The sequence below is a fragment of the Amblyomma americanum genome, chromosome 1 (assembly GCF_052857255.1).
Source record: "Amblyomma americanum isolate KBUSLIRL-KWMA chromosome 1, ASM5285725v1, whole genome shotgun sequence".
Taxonomy (NCBI): Eukaryota; Metazoa; Arthropoda; class Arachnida; order Ixodida; family Ixodidae; genus Amblyomma; species Amblyomma americanum.
The window spans coordinates 43762430-43787525 of NC_135497.1; the positions used below are offsets into that span (position 1 = coordinate 43762430).

The following is a 25096-nucleotide window of genomic DNA, read 5'->3' on the forward strand; positions in this document are numbered from 1 at the left end:
GTGGAGCCAGTCTTTCTGCAGCTGATTTCTCCCTTATCTTTTAATTTCTGTAACCTTTACGGAAGTCTCCTTTCGAGTTAAAGAAAGCTAAAGGTAAGGCCGGCTCGTGAATATGGTGGTTAGGGTCTAGCCCCAGGCTTGCACTGATATTCACTGGCTGCTTGCTAGTGCAAGGCGGCAGCTGGTGCTTGCCATAGAAAACAATATTGAAGCACAAATGACCACAAGGAAGCGCTTGTTGCAACTTTGCATGAAGCATACTTAAGTCAGCACATTTATTGCAAAAGAAACGGGATGGTAGCTGCCAACCTGTAAAGCTATAAACTCAAAACTGGAATAATGTCAGAAATGTATGCAGAAGTAACCGCAGAGACCACTTCCAATTACACCATCTTGCGGGTCCTCTTTGGGGGTGGCTCCTGCAAAAAAATAAATATTGAGTGATAAAAAAAGGGAATTCACAAATCTGACAAAAAACATTTCTTGGGCTGAGCTAGCTCAAAAATTTTTACAAATGGGCAAAATTGTGACACACATTATGGCATCCACAGCTTTGCTCTTGATACTCTGACATGTCTTGATTACATTTGTTTCAAAACCTAAACTGGCCAGAGCAGCAGTGCATACAAGTGTGCTAGTCTGCCACTCATGATCAAGTCTATGGTAACTGGAGATAATCTTTTGAAAAAAAAATTGCAGATCCCATCAGGCTTAAGATTTCAAAAGATCAAGTAAACTACCATTCAGCATTTTTAATTTACTTGACTTTACTCATACCAACAACCGAAACTGACATGAATCGACAAGACTGCATCATTCACACACGACAAAGAGGCCACTCTCATCAAAAACGGGCTGCTATATCGTTGAAAGCTTCTATGAAGACGTGGAATTGGCAATAAACAAAGTAAAATCACAATCAACTGTACTGATTTCAATGCGAACATAGGCAAGAAGCAGGCTGGCAGCCAGGCAGTAGGCGACTCTGGGATAGGCTGTAGGAATAGCAAAAAAGAGTTAGTTGAGTTTGCAGATAGAAATAATTTACGAATCATGAATACCTTCTTCCGCAAATGAGAAAACAGGCATTGGACATGGAAGAGCCCCAATGGTAAGACTAAAAATGAAAAAGACCTTATACTATGCACTCACCCTGGCATCGTGCAGAATGTGGAGGCCCTTGGAAAGGTGTGCTGGAGCGACTACAGAATGGTAAGGCCTCAAATTAGACTAGATTTGAAGAGGAAATGAAAGAAACTAGTGAGGAAGTCCTTTAATGAGTTAGTGGTATGAGGAAAATAGACGAATTCAGGATACTGCTGCAGAAAGATACTCAGCCTTAACTGAGGAAGACGATCTTAATGTTCATACTATGGACGATAATCTGACAGCTATCATCATGGAGTGCGCAGTAGAAGAGGCGGTAGGACGGTTCGACAAGATACCGGCAAGCTATCTCAGGAGACGAAAAATCTAAAAATGCCAAAGCATGAGGGCGTCTAACCCTACAGAGAGAATAGAACTAGCAGAGCTATCGAAGTTAATAAATAAGCACAAGGGGGTAAGCCAAAATAAGGAAATTCAATATGGAGAGAATCGAGCATGTTCTAAAGAACGGAGGTAGCCTAAATGTGGTGAAGAGGAAGCTAAGCATAGATAAAAACCAGATAAATGTGCTAAGAGAGAAAGAGGGCAATGTAGCAATATGGATAAGACAGTTGAAGTAGCCAAAGAGTTTTACAAAAATCTATATATATATATATAGTAGCCAATGTACTCAGAAAGTTAGAGAGACAGTAGTGCACAGCAATGGGTCATCCCGCAAGTAACGAAAGAGGAAGTAACGAAAGCCTTAGGGAACAATGTAAAGAGGGAAAGTGGCTGGTGAGGATTGGGTAACATCAAATCTGTTGAAGGACGGAGAAAATCTAGCCATCCTGTGCACGCAATGTCTTATGACCTCAAGTGTACCAGAAGCTTGGAAGAACGCTAACATTATCTTAATTCATAAGAAAGGAGAAGTCAAGGACCTGAAAAACTACAGACCGATCAGCTTACTCTCCACTGCCTACAAGGCATTTACTAAGGTAATAGCTAATCGAGTCAGGACAACCTTAGACAAATGGTCAGGCAGGTTTTCGTAAAGGATATTCCACAATAGACCATACTCACACTATCAATCAGTTGATAGAGAAATGTGCAGAATTTAACCAACCCCTATATATACCCTTCATTGATTATGAGAAAGCATTTTACTCAGAAGAAACGTCAGCAGTAATGCAGGCATTCATAATCAGGGAGTAGAAGAGCCATATGTGAAAATACTGAAGATACCTATAACAACTACATAGCTACCATAGTGCTCCATAAAGTCAGCAATAAAATTCCAATAAGGAAGGGTGTCAGGTGGGGAGACACGATCTCTACAATGCTATTCACCGCCTGTTTCAGGAGGTATTCAAGAGACCTGGATTGGGAACAACTGGGGATAAGAGTTAATGAATACCTTTGTTATCTGTGATTCGCTGATGACATTGCCATGCTAAGTCACTCAGGGGATGAACTGCATGATCAGAGATTTAGACAGGCATAGCAGAAAGGTGGGTCTAATTTCTTTTTAATTTGAATTTATTGAATTTTCTAGGGTATATACTGGATAAGTACATAAATTCGGTATACAGGCGGGGGTCCGAAAGTCAAGCGACTGTTGAACAGTCCCACAAGGAAACAGCAGTTACTGTAGGTAGCGAGGCATTGAAAGTGCTAAGAGAATACGTCAACTTAGGGCAGGTAGTGACCGCTGATCCAGATTATGAGAGGGAAATAACTGGAAAAATAAGAATGGGGCGGAGCATATATGGCAGGTTCTCTCAGATCATGAATGGCAGTTTACCAATATCCCTCAAGAGAAAAGTATACAACAGCTGTATATTACCAGTGCTCGCCTATGGTGCAGAAACTTGGGAGGTTAAAGAAAAGGGTTCAGTTTAAGTTAAAGACAACAGAGCAAGCTATGGAAAGAAAAATTATAGGTGTAATGTTAAGAGACTTGAAGCGGGTAGACTGGGTGAGGGAACGAACGTGAGTTAACAACATCCTAATTGAAAAAAAAGAGCAAGAAATGGGCTTGGGCTGGGCATGTAATGCGAAGGCAAGATAACTGCTGGTCTTTATGGGTGACGAAGTGAATTCCAAGAGAAGGCGAGCGTAGCAGAAGACGGCAGGAAGTTCGGTGGGCTTTAAGAAGTTTGCAGGTATGGTGGCTGCAGCTAGCAAAGGACAGGGTTAATTGGAGACCCTAGAAAGAGGCCTTTGCCCTGCAGTGGACGCAGTCAGACTGATGATGATGATATATAGAAAAAACGAAGAAATGAAACCCAGCTGTTGCCAATACCAGCTGATTTTGCAGGTAAACTGTGTGCATTGCCGCCGAGTTTTCAGCGTGGCTCCCAGAACTACCTCTACATTGCCATTCATTTCAGAACAGTGGTGGCGACCAGGCCTCCTCTCGGTGTGGGCGTCCCAACTTTGAAGCAAGAGGTGGGAAAAGTTTTAATTTCTTTTTCGCAGCCATAAATGGGCTCTCTGGTGTAGACAAGTGTCAGCACGCCCAAAAAAGCCAGAGAATCAAATTTACTAACAAAAATAATTGATGCAGTTGTTCTCAGTGTCGCTTAAGTTGAATGGTCTGCATTGGCTCTTAAAAATAAAAGGCTCAGGTTGACATCCCCTCAACTTTGCATATACCTCACAACCTTTCAAAAATAAGATACTGATTTGCGCTACTGAAGCACAGCACTGCAAGCACTCACCCACCACACATAATATGCCCAGTTTGTTTCTCGAGCGAAAGGTAATGTGTCCACCTCAGTGCCAAGGATGAAAGGAATTGAGGAAAACCTTGCCCGTACTCTCACGGTTCCCCTCGATAACAGCGCTCATCAAAGCTAGCCCAACGTTGTTTCTGCCTGTTCGATTGCCTCACACCTTCTGTGCGAGGCCACTTTATGCAAAGAAAAGCTAAACACCTCATGACTACGCTGACTCTGTGAAGTGCTGGAGCATTTGCAGCACGGCTGTAATGGCTTTTTTCATGTGTGCCGTACACAAGTCTAATTGCAGCATTTCTTCAATATTTTTTATTTCACACAAAACCACTGCGACTCATCTTAGACGTCAACATGATGTTTTAGGGAAAAAAATCATCTTTTGGAATCTAGAAGAGTGCGGTGAGGTGATAGTTGGTACGACCTTATGAGAACTATAAATAACCGCAAAAAGGATGGAACAAGAGTGAAGAAGCACATAGGACGAGCACAAAAATACCTGAAATCCAGAGGAAAGCTCTAAGGATTGGCCTAATAGTGCTAAATATTTATGAGGGACGTGGCTTTCAACACCATGGATTTTGATGAAATTTATTTTGCAAGCTAGCATTGCTTTAAACTTAAGTGCACAAAATTTCAGCAATATATTTGAAGAAATTTTTTCTACAAATTTTTTTCGCCCCTTCTACATCTTGTGGAACACCTGCAGATTGGACAAAATGGGTAGAATACAGGTTCAACATTCACTGCATTTCTGAATGCATGCAGCGTGTGATGACAATCTGATTTTTTTTTGCACAACACGTTTTTTGTTTTTTTCTTGTACAAAGCAGTTGGCATAGACATGTCTAAACTGCAAACAAGATGTCACACCAAAAATCTGCAATCCATCGAAATGGAAAGTCAATGTTACCACCACCGCATACAGTAGAGTTCTGTGAGTGTAACAAAACAAACATGGTAAAGATAAGCAGTGACGTATTGGTTGATCACGAAACATTTTTTTTAGTGCTTCCCACTTGAACTGAGCAATTGAACTTTGAAACAGCAAAGAGAGAGGCATATGAGCGGATACATTAATAAAAAAAAGCAAACTTTTTTTTTCAGATTTCAAAGCTACATCCCCACTTAAATGCAGGAAAGGCTTGCATGGTACTACCATGTAATGCACAAAGATCCACGCAGTGTTGCCCTGTTCACCAAACCTGTCCTTTTTAGCAAGAACATCACGAGTTTGAAAGTTCTAGCAAGAAGATTTTTAAAAGCGATTTTCTTGGTGACAAATGAGTCTTCTGCTGCCCGACGAACATTAAGATAGCCAAAGAATCAGTTTCTGCTCAGAAAAATAATTGGATGGAGTTGTCCTTTGAGTGCTTTTGAGGCACATTTCTATGAGAACTGTTTTAGCATGTTAATACCACAACTAAGATACTTTTTTAAAATACACCAGGTTTTTTAAGCTGACATCTGTTACATGTCCATCAAAGGTTTTTGAAATGCCTGTCCTTTACAAACAATATAGTGCATGATTTCTGCTTCAAGATGTTGAGTAGTAGATGTTTGCATGAAACGAGAAGTATAAGATGGGTAATGCTAGCACGTTGCCTCGTTTCAGCTGAGTGACAATCACAAATTATGCGAAATAGGTGCTCGACAAGATAAAATGACGTGTTCAAAACATGCACACCTTGTGTTTGCCTTGCCTTGCCATGTGACATGCCCTCTCAATATGTAAGCAAACACACTCTTATTTTGTTGTTAGGCCACTACTTTACAATAATTGATGGTGTCAGGAGCATTTGGTTTAAAGAAAGAAAAGCAAAGCTCTTGGTGGAGTACGCATTTGGCACGAAGGCTTGGTTTCAAGTTATAAGAGAATCGCCTCAGTATGAGATTCTTTGCAATGTTTAGGGAAACCACAGCATGTACTCGAATGCATATTCAGCAAGTGTGTGAGTGTGAGTGAGCTGGAAAGAAATATCGTGGGATAAAATCCTGCGGCTGGATCAAGCGACTCCTAGGAAATCAAAAGTTCAGGCTTTTGTGCCAATGTGCACGTACTCTCATGAGCAACATGAGCAAGAACATGGGAGCACATGGCAAATAGCCTCAAACCCTTCTTGTGGCAAAACACGGCGGCCGCTTTCAGCAAATAAGTGGAAAGGGTTTGCCCATTGGGCATTCTGCCTGCACCCCCTGGTGCACGCATCTTTCTGCAAATGTGAAATTAGGTCTCGAATTAGCTTAGACTTGAGGGAACAAAAGAAGCTAGTGAAGAAGAAGTCCATTAATGAATTAGCAATAAGAGGGAAAATAAAAGAATTCAGGATATCGCTGCAGAATAGATATTCAGCCTTAACTGAAGACGACGATCTTAATGTCCATACAATGAACGATAATCTGACAGCTATCATTACGGAGTGTGCAGTAGAAGTAGGCAGTAGGACGGTTCGACAGGATACCGGTAAGCTATCTCAGGAGACGAAAGATCTAATTCAGAAATGCCAAAGCATGAGGGCGTCTAACCCTACAGACAGGATAGAACTAGTAGAGATATCGAAGTTAATAAATAAGTGCAAGGTAGCCAACATAAAGAAGTTCAATATGGAGAGGATCGAGCATGCTCTAAAGAATGGAGGTAACCTGAAAGTGGCGTGGAAGAAACTAGGCATTGGTAAATATCAGATGTATACGTTAAGAGACAAGGGGGGCAATGTCATTAGCAATATGGATAAGACAGTTAAAGTAGCCGAAGAGTTCTACACAAATCTATACAGTAGTGAACGTAATCAGAGCATTAATGAGAGAGACAGTAGCGCACATCAATTAGTCAACCCGCCAGTAACGAAAAAGGAAGTAAAGAAAGCCTCAGGAGCAATGCAAAGGGGAAAAGCAGCTGGTGAAGATCAGGTGACAGCTGATCTCCTGAAGGACGGAGGGGAAATTGTGCTAGAAAAACTAGCCGCCCTGTACACGCAATGCCTTATGACCTCGGCCATACCAGAAGCTTGGAAGAACACAAATATTACCTTAATTCATAAGAAAGGAGACGCCAAGGACTAGAAAAATTACAGACCGATCAGCTTATTGTCCATTGCCTGCAAGGTATTTACTAAGGTAATCACTAATAGAGTCAAGGCAACCTTAGAAATTAATCAACCAAATGATCAGTCAGGTTTTCGTAAAGGATATTCAGCACTAGATCATATTCACACCATCAATCACGTGATAGAGAAATTCGCAGAATATAACCAACCCCTATATATAGCCTTTATTGATTACGAGAAAGCATTCGACTCAGTGCAAACCTCAGCTGTCATGCAGGCATTGCGGAATCAGGGTGTAGACAAGCCTTATGTGAAATTCCGGAAGATATCTGTAGCGACTACACAGCTACCACAGTCCTCCATAAAGTCAGCAATAAAATTCCAATAAGGAAGGGCGTCAGGCAAGGAGATGCGATATCGCCAATGATATTCACCACCTGTTTACAGGAGGCATTCCAAGGCCTGAATTGTGAACAGTTGGGGATAAGAGTTAATGGAGAATACCTAAATAATCTGCGATCCACTTATGACATTGCCAAAGCATGATCAACGATTTAGACAGGCAGAGCAAAACGGTGGGTCTAAAAATTAACATGCAGAAAACCAAAGTAATGTTCAACAGCCTAGCAAGAGAACAGCAGTTCACAATTGGAAGCGAGGTGCCGGAAGTGGTAAAGGAATACATCTACTTAGGGCAGGTAGTGACAGCTGATCTGGATCATGAGAGGGAAATAATTAGAAGGATAAGGTTGGGGTGGACCATATACGGCAGGTTCTCTCAGATCATGAATAGCATTTTTTGAAGCTTGGAAAAAATTCACCCTGGCGCAAATAAATTCACACAGACAAAAGAGACAAGGAGACAAAGCCAAAGTGAATTTTTTCCAAGCATCAAAAAATGCTAAACCAACTAGCCTGGCAACATGCCTTACTAAACATGAATAGCAGTTTATCAATATCCCTCAAGGGAAAAGTGTACAACAGCTGTATCTTTCCGGTGCTGACCTATGAGGCAGAAACGTGGAGGCTAATGAAAAGGGTTCAGCTTAAGTTAAGGACTACGCAGCGAGCCATCGAAAGAAAAATGATAGGTGTAACGTTACGAGACCGGAATTGGGCAGAGTGCGAACAAACGCGGGTTAATGACATCCTAGTTGAAATCAAGAGGAAGAAATGGGCTTGGGCAGGGCATGTGATGCGAAGGCAAGACAACCGCTGGTCCTTAAGGGTAACGGAGTGGACTCCAAGAGAAGGCAAGCATAGCAGGGGGCGGCAGAAGGTTAGGTGGGCGGATGAGGTTAAGAAGTTCGCAGGCATAGTGTGGGCGCAACTGGCAAAGGACCGGGTTAATTGGAGAGAGAAGGCAGAGGCCTTTGCCCTGCAGTGGCTGTAATCAGGCTGATGACGATGATGACGCACTCTCTTAACGTGATTCAGCTTCGTAGTGTGCCACTTGAGGTGTGTTCATGATGGTGCATCTTCAAATGCTAACATGGCTTTTAGGCTGTTAAGTCTTACTGCTATACTAAGTGTGCAAGCATTCCATTTTGGTTCTAGTGCTTCTTATGCGGCGCGGTGGACATGCTTGCTTGTCTGCTCGCCAAGAATGTTATCCAAGCTTCTGTCCGCGTGCCCCCTCTGAGTCCGTTTCTCTCATCCCTGTGGGCCATATGCCTTCAGAAGTGGAATTTTCCTCCTTCCTCCAGTTTTAAAGGAAGGTTAAGTGAACGCCAGTTGTCTTCGTCATAGCTCCACCTCACCAAGCATATTTTACTTGCTTTTTATACACTCGCCATATTGACAGAGTCGCTTCCGCGTGTTTTTTTTAAATGAGACTTTTAGAATAGGGGGACCCTATCGGAAGGGGGATAGGAAAATAGTGGGGGACCAGTGCAGGACACGAACACCCCTCAAGTCATTGTTCTGAGCATGCGCACTGGCACCCCTCTATTCCCCTTTCCCCTAACTGATAGGGTCCCCCTATTCTAAAAGTCTCTACTGTCATTTCATAACCGCACAAAATGCGTGAAACGTGATTATCAAAATTAGACAGTGGGCAAGCAGCTTTCTTTGCAGACTGTGCACCCGCGTACAATAAACGAATGCCACCAGCACTGATTAGCCTTGGGTCCCACATGCTCTTTGACTCACAAAAAAGAAAAAAAAAGGATGTACCAATACAGCCCAAGGAACTAAAAAAAAAGGGGGAGGGAGGGAGAGTATGCGGCCAAGTTCATTCAAGCCTGTATCCGAAAAATCTCACGTGCATGAACACAGTGAAGCAGGTGAAGAGGTTGGTGTTAGAGTATAGTATTATGAAAATATCCCGGTGCCAGGTGGAGCCACATCGCAAGAGTCAAACTTGGTGCATATTTTTACCTTATCCAGAATGTATACACAACACTTTGAGAACATAGCAAATGCACACACAGGCTCAATATTGTAGGAAAATTGCACCTTAACAATACAGAAAGAAAAAAAAAGATGAAATGTTGCAAACCAAATTTTGACACTAATTTTTTTTTTCAGTACGCAACAATCAACAGCGACATGCTTAAAAGCAAGATTTTTCTGGATGTTTACCACTCTTTTGAAAAAAAAAGAGAAAGATTTAATCGACAATCTGTCCACAACATTTCCTCCCCTTATCAAAAATGAAAATGCTACTGCAAGCCGCATAAAAATTTTGACAAATTTGGACGCGCTAGAGTTTCTGAAAGTGCTCATGTATTATTCTCTGTGGGAGCTCGCACTGGTGAACCCTCTTGAAGCAGCCACATGGATTGAACATTCTGACACACCCCTTGAAAATTTCACTCGCTAAATGTACAGCTATGATCTGACACAATGGCGTTGACATCGGTGGAACCTTCCACAAGTGCCGCTGCTAATCGCCGTCTGAAACAAGAGGTGAGATCTTAAACAAGAGACATAAGGCCAGCATGAATTACAAAACCTACATCGGCTGTCATGTCAATACTCGCCCTACTGGCCAACAGGACAAAACGCACGCATAATTAAAAGTAAACTTTCTCAAAAACCATTCTTTCTTTATGGCAACGAACACGGTTCAGCACGCATGCATTCCCTCATTGGGGTATTCTAGGCGTAGCCCGGTTTACACTGTTACTTCTTTTTTCTCTCACCACTTCAGCACAGTTTCTTTCACTTGCACCTGTGTGGTTCCGTTCTTCCAATGTGCCAAAACTGCATGTTTATTGTGTACAACTTGGTGTTCACACAGTGAAGCCTCCTCACACGCAGCAGCGCTGCTTATGATGGGTGTGATGCGGTAGAACTTCACTGTGCTACACCGTGAAGGATGTGAGGGGCCCCTACGATTTTAATATACAGGCAATAAAGCATTAATAGAAACATAAAAAACACTCACTACTGCACCATTTTTATCTTAGAATTCGGCAACTATTGCCCAGTCTTTTGACAAATAAATATATGTTGATGCAGCAGTTCTTGACACTTTTTGGGTGCTTATTAGATAATTGGAACATTTTTAGTCCCATGAAGTTCAGATCAATAAGCTTTCACTGTACTCAAATTCCCAGATGCAAAACACAGAGCACAAATAACAAGCAAAAAGAGACAAGCCAACTACAGAAAAAAACTTGACTGCCAATTACAGTACTCCGTAATCCAAAGATTGAGCGCAGCATGATTCTGTGATACACTGAGGCAGAAAACGTGGACGACGATTAAGCTACCCCCAAAAGTACAGTGGGAAGCATCTGCACTTTCTCAAGCAAGGCCTCTAAAAGTATTGCACTGAACAAACTCTCCTCAGTGGTATGGAGGAGAGCAGTGCAACCCCTGCCCGGCTTTGGCATCCTCTCCTGTGAGAACGCATTGCACCGAGCTTGTCTCACTGTTTCATGGAGTAACACGGATGCCACAAAAGACACGTCTTTATTTGGAGCTGGCCCGCACATTCAGAGTAGCACGTACCCGTTCTCATGAGAACTGGCGTGGACTCCCCAAAGGTTTTTATAGACGTCTATGTATGTGCTGGCTGACATTTCTACCGCTGAATCATGGCTAACTCAAGTTGCAACTGGAAGCTTTGTATTAGATCTTACGCTGTTTGAGCATACAGCTCATTCTAGGTGAAGCAAATCCTATGGGGTCTCAAGAAAAATCATATCATCCGAAGTTTTGTATCATACAAAATGAACAAAATCAGTATGAAGCAGCATGGAAAATGTACTCACAGAGATCTGTTTTCAGCTGACAGCAATTATTTACGGTCGCATGACCACAGCTCACTGCTCACGATGTGTACAGCACGGCTGGCGATCGCGACATCAGTGATGTGCGGGCCGCGTGCCCATGCTCATTACTCCTTGTGCATACAGCGCGACTAGCGATTGCAGAGTCGATGATGTGTGGATAATTTTACCATAGCGGAAAAGTATTCATGTAGATGCATATACAGGTTGCACTGCGATCAGTGAAAGGAATCCCATGATATGGGTCCGCCATGTTTATGAACCGCCTGCTCAGTTTGCAAGGCTGTCGTTCAGCATGGCTTTGGGTGCAATACTTCATTGCTTCAGCAGCAATAGTGCTGACTATTCTGCCAGCTACATCGGTGAGACAAAGAATTTGCTACAAAAGCTTTGCAAGCACACACGATGTGTAGAATTTCAAACGAGGGCACAGTGCAATTGTGGAGCATTCTAAGGACTTGGAATACCGCATTGACTTGTAGACACCAAGCCAGATCCCTTCAAGCATCAGATCATAGAATCCTGGCACATCCAAAACATACCCGGAAATGTAAACTGCGCTCAAGGCTCTCTTCCATCAGTGTATGCACATGGCCTTTGCAACAACTTACTGTATGGCCCAACTCATGTGACTCACACGGAAAGAGCCCCGCAATTTCATTGTGACCTATAGTGACTTGCACGGCAACAACCCATAGTGGCAGTGATTAGAAAAAGCGTGTTTCTTGCTGCCACCAAGTCAAACCTGAAGATCATGCTGAGTTGGCACCGAAACGTCTGTTCTCTCATAAGAACTTGTTCGGAGTATCCCAGCTTTCCCTCTAAAATGCTAAAGGACACAAGCTTCTCACAGATCACAGAGGACTGATGTGAGAATGCGAGCTAATGCCTTCAGCAAAAACAATGAAGCTTGCGTGCAGCATGCAATAAGCATGTCAACTCTGTGGCATGCAATTCATGACAAGTAAACCCACAATTTTGACTGCTGATGGCATGCTGATAACAAAACAGAAAACATCACTGTGTAATGCTACTGTTGGCATTGTAATGAAGACCCCCCCTCCCCCCAAGTAATTCGAGAAGACAAATCCTGACAGCTTCTCCTCCTTGAGTAAAGCACCAAGCTTGAAGATTCCACATGCCATCAGCACCCAGTGAAAAACGATGCAGCGTAAAATGCAAGCTGAGGCCCAGAAACAGCATGCTGAGACTGATGTGGTGGAAACAACGATTTAGCTATGCACTGTTCCACCATAGCTGCCACCATCCATATTCCTGTGGAGAAATCAATGTTTCTATAAACTGAGCTTTCACACCCAGAAAGTAAAAGGAAATGGGCAGGGAATGCTGCATTGATGCCTCGAACTAAATTCAACCAGACAGAAAAGCTCAAGGAAAAAGTGTGCTGACCTCTCCAAGAAGGGCTTGTTTTCGTGACAAGCTCTTTACCCATGCACAAATAAATATGCGATGAAAGCGATTAGTACACCAATTTGATGGTCCCAAAATAGACAGAAAACACAAAGCAGCTAACAATGTCGCCATGCAAAATCCAGGCGCAGGCCAACTCTAGCGCATCATGAGGGCTCGTTGCACTGTCAAAACTTTTCCTCGCACTGAACACATGCCAATCCAACCAGCTGCTCGCTCGAAAGTGGAGGAATTTTCAAATGAAAAACGAAAAGGGCCTGGTCGCAGCACAGAACACATTCATTTATCCGGGTCCTGAAGTGTGCACAAAAGCTGAGTGTTTCAGAAACATGGCTGCCGTAACAGCAAGCCTGCTGAAGTGACGTCCCATCCAAGCTATGTATGCCAGACAAGGTGGGTGCCTGCTGTGCATGTGCGATGTCCAGGTGGGGACACACCTGTCGCTGCTCATGAGCAGCAGGCACTCAGCCAGTCCTGTGTATAACCATGCTTGAATGCGTTTGGCAAAACATTACAACGTGATGCTGCATTACTCTGTTCTGTCCATAAGGACAACAATACCGTATTTCAAACTTGCAAGCATGTCTTCAGAAATGTCTGCAATTCTGTTTTCTCACCTCCTCGGAGCGATCTTTTGCTGTCCTTCGAGAGGCACCGGGTTTGTCATCTGCCCACTCTGCATGAGAAAGACACAAATGAGTGGATCAGACGTAGCTATTCCTATTTCAGTCTCACGTGCACTCATACATATTTGCATGGTGTAGCTAGCTGCATGACATTCCTTTGTACCATTCTAGTAATCACCCTAGGGTGTCTAACAAATTCACCAAATTTTCTCGGAGTACGCTAAAAAGTGTCATGACATGGTCTACCCACAAATTGTGGTTTTACATTGCAGGTACTAGCCATGACGTTATGCATTACTGAAAAAGAAGTAGGACTCTATGCGCGCATTTCAGCTAGAAATTGTAATTAGAAGTAGTCGGCTCTGAGCCTCTCCCCCTGGCAGCGAGGCCATATTGAAGCAGCATGAGCGCTGTCGTCTGCTGCAAAACTGCTGCGCACATGGTCGGTGCGAAGCAGACCGCGTGCCTATTTGATTCCGGCCGTGACACATTGTGGTGAGGTCACCGAGATCAGGGAGAAGCTAGCCAGAAAAGAGAAGGACACACACCTTTGTCACCTTTGTCCCCTTGTCAAGACTTCTCCCTTCACCCTTCTCCACCCCTAGTCCGAACAACCCACTTCCTTACACTCACTATATGTACATTGCACAGTTCAGTCGCCAGGAAGCACGTGACTGTCAGTTTATGTTGTCACGGATCATGGTCGCACCAGGACTGCCACACAGCTCACTAGAAGTTTTAAATCCTAAATTACAGTATGCATTTGCTGAAGGGCATTTCATACTTACATTTACTCTCGATGATCAAATAGTCTGAATTTTTGTAGAATTCCCACAGTAACAGACAAGTTTAATGCCAAGAGAGGCTGACACAATGCCACCTTATGCTGTCACTCTCAAATAAAGATGTAAAAGAATAAAAATAACTTAATAGCAGAGAATCCTGTACCAACATTTTGTCTGTAAATCCAATTCGAATAGTAAGTAGTAGTGTTTATTTCATTAAACAAAAAACGGAGGAAGAGAGGTTACAGCGAACCATAGCTTTAGGGAAAAAAAAGGGAGGGAGGAAACAATAAACTGACTGACATACAGGGTTTTGCACTTCCGTGAGTTCTGTAAATTAGATTTGCCTCGAATCAACAGCCTTCAAGGCTGCAATTTCACCATGCTGTATTAAGACAATTAAAAGGGTAATTGTTGTGTGCCAAAAGCAGCGGTGTACGGTGCGTGTGTTGGCAACTGTGGACACAAGCTGCATGCGTGCGTATTGACGCTGTGTGTGTTGTGCCGGTAGCATGGCTTCCATGTTGTGTGTCAGTATTGTACCATGTTCTTAGTTGTGCAATAAATGAAGTGCAGACACAACAAATGGCGACGAGGACAGGATCAAGAACGCTCCAAGAACGGCCTGAAGATCACCATATCAAGCAACAGTAACTGGCAGCCGCAAGAAGAGCATTGACAAACACGAAGTGTCAGGCCTAACTCTGCAAGCCCTACGCTGGGCAGAACAATGGCAGCTCAAGCAGCGCTAATCGGTAAACTCGACAGTTTCAATGACACTGTTGAAGACTGGTCGTTGTATATAGAAAGGGCGGACGAATACTTCGCGCTCAACAGCTTACCAGAAGAGAAGAAGGTAGCGGCTATAATTACAAGCATGGGAGCGTAAACTTACGCTATCCTTCGCAAGCTGACCACGCCGAACAAACCCTCAGAGAAAACATACGCAGACATTAAAAAGTACCTGGGAGACTACTTTTCACCTGTGCCTCTTGAAACGTCTGAGCGACATCGGTTCTACAAGAGACTTCATAGAGAAGGTGAGTCTGCTAACGAATATATGGCAGAACTGCGGCGGCTTTCACAGAACCGCAATTTTGGGTCATTTCTGGACCAGGCACTGCGGGATAAATTTGTGTGCGGTCTTCGCTACGTGCAAGTCCAGCAGAGATTGCTAACCGCAAAAAAGGTTACGCTAGAGCACGCCCTTGACGAAGCAGTAGCACATGAACTTGCCGTGAAGGAAATCGCCGAATTCAAAAGCAGGGAAGAAGTGCCGGCTTCCGTGGCTCATGTCGAGAAGGAAGCACGACAATGTTACAGGTGTGACCGCAAGGGGCATCCACCGTCGAAATGCAAGTTTCTCACAAGTGTTTGCCACAAGTGCAATAAAGTTGGCCACATAAGTACCGCGTGTAAAAGCAAGTCAAGTGGCGCCAATAGAGCACCACGCTGGTCAAGCCTTACTTACAAGAATAGGCAGGCTTCAAACAGTTAAGTGCATGCCATTGAACAAGACAGTGATGCATTTGAACTTCTGGCACATGTCGACGATGGGAACAAAAGCAGTCCGATCTGGCTGGAGCCACAGATTGAAGGACACACATTGGAAATGGAGATGGACACTGGATCCAAGTATTCTCTTGTGCCAAGAATCACGTACGAAGCGCATCTCTCTCATCTGCCTCTGGAGAGAACTTCAGTACGGTTCAAGACGCTGACTGGTCAAGCCTTCAGCCCTAACTGTGTGGCAACAGCCAATGTCACGTTTGGGAAGTCAATGCAACGCGTGCAGTTCTTTGTAGTCAACACTCCAGGACCTCCGCTCTTTGGAAGAGACTGGATTAATCGTTTCAACCTTCTCGAGCTGAGCAGTGTATTGAGGATTGACAACCAACTGGGGCCACGTGCATATCAACTGAACAAGATCCTCTCAGAACACAGGGACGTCTTTGATGATAGCATTTGATGATAGCATTGGAAAACTCAAGCACATCAAACTGAAACTGCGTCTTCAAAGTGGTGTGCAACCGAAGTTCTGCAGGCCACGACAAGTGCCCTATGCCTTGAAGGAGAAAGTGAACACTGAGCTTGAACGGTTGGAAGCAGTCGGCATCCTGACAAAAGTGAATCACAGTGATTGGGCCACGCCCATAGTGCCTGTAGTGAAAGCAAATGGAACTGTCCGCATACGTGGAGACTTCAAAACCACAATCAACCCTCACTTGGTGGTGGACCAGTATCCCTTACCCCGCATTGAGGACATCTGTGCAAAGTTAGCAGGAGGACAGAAGTTTTCAAAGATAGATCTGAGACAAGCCTACCTACAAATGGAAGTAGACGATGAGTCCAAGCCGCTTTGACCATCAACACAGAAAAAGGGCTGTATCAGTACAACAGAATGATTTTTGGCATCTCTCCTGCGCCAGATGTGTGGCAGAGAACAATAGATCAAATCCTGCAGGGAATCCCAATGTGCCATGCTACTCAAGGTGACATTCTTGTCACTGGTGAGTCAGAAGATTCTCATCTCAAGAACCTAGAGCTAGTGCTCAGAAGACTGCAAGAGTATGGGCTCAGAGCTAACCTCCAGAAATGTTCGTTCTTTGAAGACTCTGTAACATACTGTGGTTACAAGCTCGATGGAACTGGGTTACACAAGACAGAGGACAAGATCAAGGCAGTGATACGTGCCCCTACACCCAAGTCCACGTCTGAGTTGAGGTCATTCCTTGGCCCTGTGAACTATTACGGGAAGTTTATTCCAGACAGTGCTAATCTTCTCAGACCACTGCATGCACTTCTGGAGAAATCATCACCATGGAAGTGGACAAAAGAATGTGAGGTGGCATTTCAGCGAGCAAAGAAGATTATAGCCTCAGAAACTGTCCTTGTGTACTACAACCCGAACCTGGAAGTACGTCTAGCATGTGATGCTGGCCCCCACAGACTCGGAGCAGTCCTTTCGCACAAAATGCCTAATGGGAGTGAAAGACCCATCGCATTTGCATCTCGAACCTTGAAGGCTTCGGAAAAGCAGTACTCTCAGATAGATAAAGAAGCACTAGCCATTGTCTGGGGTATAGAAAACTTCTATGCATACCTGTATGGAAGACACTTCAAGCTGATCACAGATCATCAGCCTCTGACACATATCTTTGGCCCAACCAGCAGTGTTCCTGCGATGCAAGCAGCACGCATTCAACGTTATGCCTTGTTTCTAGCTGGGCTCGACTACGAGATACAGTACCGCAAGTCATCGGATAATGCCAATGCAGATACATTGTCACGCCTTCCTCTTCCAGACAGTCCTGAAGACAAACCAGATGAATCTGAACTTTTCTACCTGAATCAAATGGAGCAACTACCTGTAACAGCTCGTCAAGTCAGACAAGCCACAGAGCGTGACCGTCTGCTATCGAGAGTCCGCAACCATGTTGTGAACGGGTGGGACTCGTGCAAACAAGACAACGAAATCCTTCCATTCTACAGGCGTAGAGAGGAACTCTCTTTACACCACGGCATCATTGTTTGGAGCATAAGAACTGTCATTCCAGCTCTATTGCGAGAAGCAGTCCTCAACGACCTGCACTCTGGACATCAAGGCACTGTGAAAATGAAAGCGCTTACACGTTCGTTTGTGTGGTGGCCATTTGTTGACACCGATATCGAAGCCATCACTAAGAAATGTGCACGGTGCTCCAGCGAGAGCAACATGCCACCAAAGGTCTCTCTGCACCCGTGGGTAATGCCGAGTTGACCATGGCGCCAAGTTCATTTAGACTTTGCAGGGCCATTCCTGGGCAAAATGTTTCTTATTGCTGTTGACTCATTCTCAAAATGGCCTGAAATACTTGTGACGAGTTCAACTACGGCAGAGCACACCGTGGATGCACTGCGCATTATGTTTGCATCTCACGGCATTCCAGAATGCATTGTCACGGACAATGGTCCTCAATTCACATTGGAAGAGCTTCGAACCTTTCTCATGCAGAATGGTGTGCGACACACATTTAGCGCGCCATGTCACCCGGCTACGAACGGTCTTGCAGAAAGGTTCGTGCAGTCCTTCAAGCACAGTATGAAGGCCATGAAAGTAGAGGGATCCATCATCGAGAAGTTGACAAACTTCCTTTTGGTATACCGTACGACACACCACTGTGCTACTGGTGAGACACCAGCAAACCTTTATCTCAAGCGTGAGCTACGCACTCGACTGGCACTATTACGCCCACAACCCAGTGGATGTACGTATGAGAAACAAGGGTCATCTCAACCAAGTAAGCCTCAGCGCTCCTTTTCTGAGGGGGAAGAAGTTTCTGTGCGCTCCTATAGGGGTACGAGTAAATGGGTGCCCGGAACAATCACAACCAGAACAGGGCCTCTATCATATGAAGTGGAAGTTGGAGGAACAACCTGGAGATGTCACACTGATCAACTGCGCAAGGGTTACACCGACGACAAACGCCATCTGGATCCGGAACCTGAATTCCTACCCAGTATGCAAACCTCCCCGGACAACGAGACATCACCTGCTTGTGTTCCAGATGAAAACAAATCTGCATCACCTCAACGTGATCCATGTGTGAGTGCACCAGAAGACAAACTTAATACTCCTCGGGTAGCAGTTCCCGTGAGCCTCCCTGATCCTGTCACAGGTCGCCCACCATCGAAACTGGACTTGTAAAAAATTACAAGGGAGGAAGCGTTGTGTGCCAAAAGCAGCGGCGTACCGTGCGTGTGTTGGCAACTGTGGACACAAGCTGCATGCGTGCGTATCGACGCTGTGTGTGTTGTGCCGGCGGCATGGCTTCCATGTTGTGTGTCAGTATTGTACCATGTTCTTAGTTGTGCAATAAATGAAATGCAGACACAACAGTAATTAGGAAATTTTGGCTAATTAGTCCCATAACCATGACCACTACCTTGTTACCCAGAGTCTTCCGAACCCAACATACACTCACTGAAAGCAGCATCTATGTGACTATCAGTGTCACTTTTTTATTATAAACCTGTAAAATAAGAATCATCAGGTATAAACATGCACAGCATTACATCATGCATGATATTAACATGAATAGCACACTTGGAACAATTTTAGCACTAGCACACAAGTACTTGCATGTGCATTCTTGGAACTGAAAAGCAAAAAGCACTAGCAAAATCTGCCTACGGGTCTGCAAAACAAAGAACTGTTCCACAAGGACTAACCCCAATAAGATGAGCACATAAAAGAATAGGCTTCAACAGTATGCTTACCAAGGGCAGTCTTGAGTGCTTCGGCACGTCTTCCCCGGGTCTTTCTTGGAGTAGCCTCATTTGCTGTCTGGGCCACATCAACTTTCACAGCAGCCATCGTCCGCTTGCTTCTTTTCGGTTCCATGGTTGTCGCTAATGCTTTGCCTCCGGCACTTGCTGGTTCCACAGTAGCCACCTCAACATTTGGGGAAGCAGGGGCATCATCAACCACTTCTTTATCCCTGGTGATTTTTGGATTAATGACCTGTTTCGCGCTGTTTGAACATTGTACATCATTCTCCTGTGGTGCATACTCGCCCGAAGCAACACGCTGCTGGTGGCCGCCGCTTTTTTCAGCAACAGTACCAATTAAGTCTTCAGCAGTAGTATGCTTTTCTGCTATGGACTCTTCCTTCAAATCAACCTTGCGCTTGGCACGGGTGTTCCTTGTGACAGAGACCTCTTTAGTTGGGGATGCCTCCCCTTGCAGATGCTTGTCAAATGTCACATCCTTCCTTTGAGTAGTACTGGCCATTACCAGGCTACTGCCAGTAACATCTTGCAGTGTTTCACCTTCTTTGCAAACTTTCCTTGAACCCTGAGTATGCTCTGCTCTGGTTGCTTTTGTACTTTGTGGCTGGTCTACTTTCTTTTCTTTTGGGGCCTCTACAATGTCCTTTCTTGAACCCCGAGTACGGCAACCTCTTGTAAGTCTGGCAGGTTCATCTAAGACATGTACGTTGGTTGCAGATGAGCATTTTGATGGGGACACACCTGCAGTTCCTAGCTCAGGGACCTCTTCCCCTTCATTCATTTTCCTCGTAGACCGTGCTGTCTTTGCCTGCAGAATTTTTCTCGAAGACTTCTTAGTGTCTGCTGCTTCCTGTTTTGGCGTTTCCCCAAGCTCCTTGTTTGAAGCCGGCCTTTGTTCAGCTTCTAAAGTCATCAAGGGGCTCACTGTGCGTTTTGCTTCTTGTCTTGGCATCTTCACGTCAGTTCTTTTGTCAGTTTCCACGTACTTGGGCCTGGCAGCTCTTGTGGCCCTGCCAAATGCTGCCGCTGTAACATCTGTGTTGTCAAAAGCCAGATTCTTTGATGCTGACATGCCAGCTTTCTCTAGTTCTGTGGTGACGTCTGCAGCAGTCGGCCTTTTTGATGCTGGTGTCCTCTTGGCTTTTGAAGGCTTTGAAGAAGGCTTTTGATTTGAGCCTACTGTGGCTTCCTTCTCTTTCTCTTGGACTTTTAGTTTCCCCTCATTTGAAGACGTCTGGCTTGACCTTCCACTCCTGGTAGGCAAAGTGGCCTTCTCCGGCGCACTTTCTCGACTGATTTCCAATATTTGGCTTGAATATTGGAAGGTTTGCTTACTGACAGTCACCTTGGGAGATTCTGCCACGACGCTCATGTGTTCCAATGACTCCTGACAAGATTGTGATATGTCTCGTGCAGATTGCAGTGGTACACCTTCTTCCTCATCATCCCCTTCCTCACAAGCAACTGCACCTGCTTGCTCTGTACTTGCCTTTTTGCTTTTGTTGTTAGAAGTAGGTGTAGCATCCCCTGCGGCTAAAAAAAAAGTTTTCGCAGATGCATGATACATGCTTGCTAGTAGCCAACCATTCTTTTTTCTTAACAAAATAACTTGTTGTCTAAAGATATCAAGCAGCTCATCTTAGATGCAACAAGCAGTGACAAAAAGGACCAAGAGCTTGGTCCTTCATCAGCAATTACAAGCAAGTGCACAAGGTGTGTGTAACCTATAAAGTTGCCTTACACACCAAATAACAATGTTTTAAATTCTTTATAAACTCTGCCAGAAACAAACACTGACTGCACAGAAATCATTACTTCTAAAAAAATATTTTGCATCTACCCAATCCCTTCAGAGGCTGTACCCTGAATTGAACTGGTGCTTAATTGGCAGTCATGACATGAGAGACCATTAGCAATGTGGCGATACACTCTGCACATAGTTTCGTGCAGCGTCCGCCTTGTTATTATCTGGCCCAGTGTAACACGGCCACATGCTGAGTCACCTGAGGCATGCATCACTGACGGTGGCTACAAAAACAGGCTGCCCGGCTGGGAAGAGCGCCTTTCTTCCTTCCGCTACCGAGACGTGCGTAACATTGGTATGCTCGTCCACTGCCATCGCTAATCGAATACAGTTGTTACATTCTAATGTTGGGATTCGTCCTTCAGCAGAAAAGACATCCCACAGCAATAGAAATTAGAGATGGGCAAAACAGCTCACTTCAGTGAGCGGCTCAGAACGGCTCCGCTCACTGAAGTGAGCCGGATCATTTGAATGGCTCGCCCGCTCACTTGGGTCGCTCAGGAAAGAGCCGGGTCTTTTGAGCAACTCCTTTAAAGAACGAGTGAGCCGTGGTTCTTTCCTTTCCACTCCCTCTCTCCACAAGTGCGGCACAGGGACCATCACTTTTTTTTTCTTTTCCTTCCGCATTCTACCGGCTCCTTCAAGCGCGTCTCTAGCTCTTTATTTTTTTCTCTCCCTTGCTACCCCGCCTCATTCTCTCACTCTAACCCCCTCTCCCCCGTGACGTGGCTACCTTCATTGGTTATCGAAACTTAGGACGGGCCTCGAAATACGGCCGCTCTAACTTCTTTGTTTATAAAACTTACAAAAACGCAAGCAAATGCATTACAAATCACAAGTCGGTATTGCCTAGTTTAGCTAGAGGCTCCGTGCAGTGGCTTGTAATTCTGCAAATATACCTAGGCTTTAACACGTGGGTCGATAAGTAAGGTCTTGTAGTGTATGTTCTCTGTGTGAGAATTACCTTTTTTTAGTTACAGTTAGTTCGGCCGTCTGTGTGAGATCTGTTTCTGTAACTCAGTTTGCCTTTGTACATTTATGTACCTTTATGTAGATATATTTCCTCTCTTCATCATCTGCATTCGACAATCGTCCCCATCTTCAAACACTGCCTGGAGAGGCCTTGTTCCTCTCTTAAGAAAAGGAAGAGACCATGCCTGAATTTACTACACGGCTATTTTACTGATGCATATATCGTTTTGTTTTCATGAAAGCCAAATAACTAGCAGGTTACACTGTAACCTCTGCTATAGAGTTCAGTTATTTGGCTTTAAAAAAAACGATATGTGCATTAGTAGAATAACCGTGTTATAGGTATTTTTACTAATACCTTCGAAATGTTGCACCAGCTCACGATGCACGATCGGTGGGAGTCGTGAGACATCGCTCGAACAACAGCTTTCAACGAACGGCGCCATCCTTTGCCAATGATTTGCCAGAAGACACATTCTGAGCGAAACAGCGCTCGCAGACAACGGACGACAACAAGGAAGACACAACACCGCAGGACAACACAAAGCGAGGACAAGCTCTGCGAGCGCTCTTTTGCTCGGAATGTATCTCAACCAACTCGCCTAGAAATACGCTCTCTGCCAGAAGACCCGGCTCTGATTGAACGGTTCTTCGAACGGCTCACTGAACGAGAGAGAAGCGGATCTCCAAAAGAGCCGCATGGCTCACTGAACGAGAGAAGCGCCTCTCCAAAACAGCCACACGGCTCACTGCACGAGAGAAGCAGTTCACCAAAAGAGCCAAATGGCTCACTGAGCCAAAGACCCGGCTCTTCAAAAGATCCGGATCTCCAAAGGAGCCAAACGGCTCACTGATCCAAAGACCCGGCTCTTCAAAAGATCCGGATCTTTTGAAGAGCCGGGTCTTCGGCTCAGTGAGCCGATTGGCTCCTTTGGAGATCCGGATCTCTCGTTCAGCGAGCGGGCGACCCATTCACTCAACCAGCTTTCTCGCACTGCTAATAGATGGCGCGCAAATCGCACCCAGCAGCTCTGACGGACGGTTCGACATGGCTAACTGAACGGCAAACCAGCTTTCTCGCACTGCTAACAGATGGCGCGCAAATCGCACCCGGCAGAAGACCCAGCGACCCAGCTCTGACAGAACAGACAGTTCGCCGTTCGGCACGGATCACTACGCGGGACTACGGTCCTATGGATCAGTGAGCCGGATCTCCAAAAGAACCGCCGCTCACTTTTACTGAGCCACGGCTCACCCGCTCTTTTAAAAGAGCGGCTCAGAAGATCCGGCTCACTCCTGAGCGACCCATCTCTAATAGAAATCACTACTGTACTGCCACAAAATCTTTGTTCAAACAATAATTGTGTGCTGCATAACCACAATATCCAACAACAATTATATGGCAGACTAAACGGCCTTAAAATGCATAGTGAAAACTGTCCGCCATATCATGCTAGTGTAAAATCACTGAAGAGCGCTCCTCTCCCAAAAATTTAAGACGCTGAAATACTTTAGCAAGAATATCCAGGTGCTCAACACTCCATCAAATGAACACTTTCTGCACACACCCAACATATGAATTTTCCACCAGTCCCGGCTTCATGGGAAACCTGCAACCTTAGACTAAAGTGACCTGAAGCACCCAAACACCCAGGATCCATTCTCCTCCACTCACTTGACTGCTACAATTCTACTAGCCCTTTCAGACCTACCACATTATCAACGGCAGAGGGCAGAGCTCCTGCTGTCTACACTGGCAGTTATAAAAGCTGTGAGAGGGGCAGCTAACAAACCTGACTCTAACAGTTCAACATCCATTACTAATCAATGTCATTATTGCATGCTATGGTAATGATAGCATAAAATGAAATAACTGAGGTAGTAAAGGTTTATGGAGTTTAACGTCCCAAAGCAACTCAGGCCGTGAGGGACGCCGCAGTGAACGGCTCTGAAAATTTCGACCACCTGGGGTTCTTTAATGTGCACAGACATTACAGAGTAAACAGGCCTCTAGAATTTCATTTCCATTAAACTTTTGCATGCTGTCTGTATAAAGCAGTAAGTATAATTCTGCACAGTCAAGTAAAGTACCTTACCTTTTGGCTGATGAGAAGCAGCAGCAACTTTAGAACTATTTTCTTTCTTCCGCTTTTCCCCGTAGTCAAAGCGGAACTTCCGATAACTAATTTCAACAATGTCCCCATGGCTGAGGACAGAATGATCGTGTACATCTTTCCCATCGAGCTTCAGATCAGCAGTGCCAGTGCAATTTATAATACGTGCCTGCATGAAAATCTTAGAATTAGCTCCCGTACAAAGCACACCATACATCAATGTAGAGTACCAGCAATATAACTTAAAGGTTTGCTAATGCAGCAAAGGTCAGTGCACAGCACCTTAGTGGTACCAACTGCCATCTTCTAGTATTTTCAATTCAATTTTCAATTTAATTCAATTTATTTTCACCAAAATAATGTATACATGGCGAAAAAGGAGGTAGGAGAAAAAGCTGCACAATAGCAGCTTGACAAAGCTCCAACCATCCTGGGAACAATGACAGCACTGTAACAGTTCAATATTTTGTTCATTTTACAAGGGAAAAAAAAGAAATCACAGTGAAAAAGAAAGTATGAAGAGTAGTCTCTAACTACACTAATGGTCATTAACAAACAACGGCATTGTGTCAGCTTTGTTAAGCGCCAAAATGTCTATATCTTGCTTCGCGAAGTCACTGAGTGTGTGGGGAAGCGTGTATTCAATGCATTGGCAGCCATAACTTGTGTGCGTGACAGGACCTTTCCAGGGCAGTTTATGGCAGTGAGGGTATACGTATTCTTGTTTGCGGAGATTAGCGAGTGAGAGCAGTGTATCTAACTTGCCCTGTATCGCTCTAGTGTAAATTTTTATTAGTTTGTACTTGTATATGTTATCGGCTTTCACTATTTTGCATTTGTAGAACAGAGGTTTAGTATGCGGGTTGAATGGAACATTTTCTTTTGCCTTAACAGCTTTTTTTTACTAGAAAGATCAGCTTGTTTAAATTTTGTGCACTGGTGTTTCCCCACACCAGTATGCAGCAGCTGAGCACGGAA

At 44.5% G+C, this 25096-nt stretch overlaps 1 protein-coding gene across 1 annotated transcript; it reads right to left on the minus strand.

The window, feature by feature from the left end:
* Window positions 1-244: 244 nt before the first annotated feature.
* Window positions 245-24216, minus strand: LOC144132516 (uncharacterized). Its single transcript, XM_077664983.1, has 4 exons — window positions 24101-24216; window positions 19217-20761; window positions 13164-13222; window positions 245-419 (listed from the first exon to the last, which is right to left on the minus strand). Exons 2-4 carry the CDS (start codon window positions 20598-20600, stop codon window positions 384-386), a joined length of 1479 nt encoding a protein of 492 aa, XP_077521109.1. The 5' UTR covers window positions 20601-20761; window positions 24101-24216; the 3' UTR covers window positions 245-383.
* Between the last annotated feature and the right edge of the window lie 880 nt (window positions 24217-25096).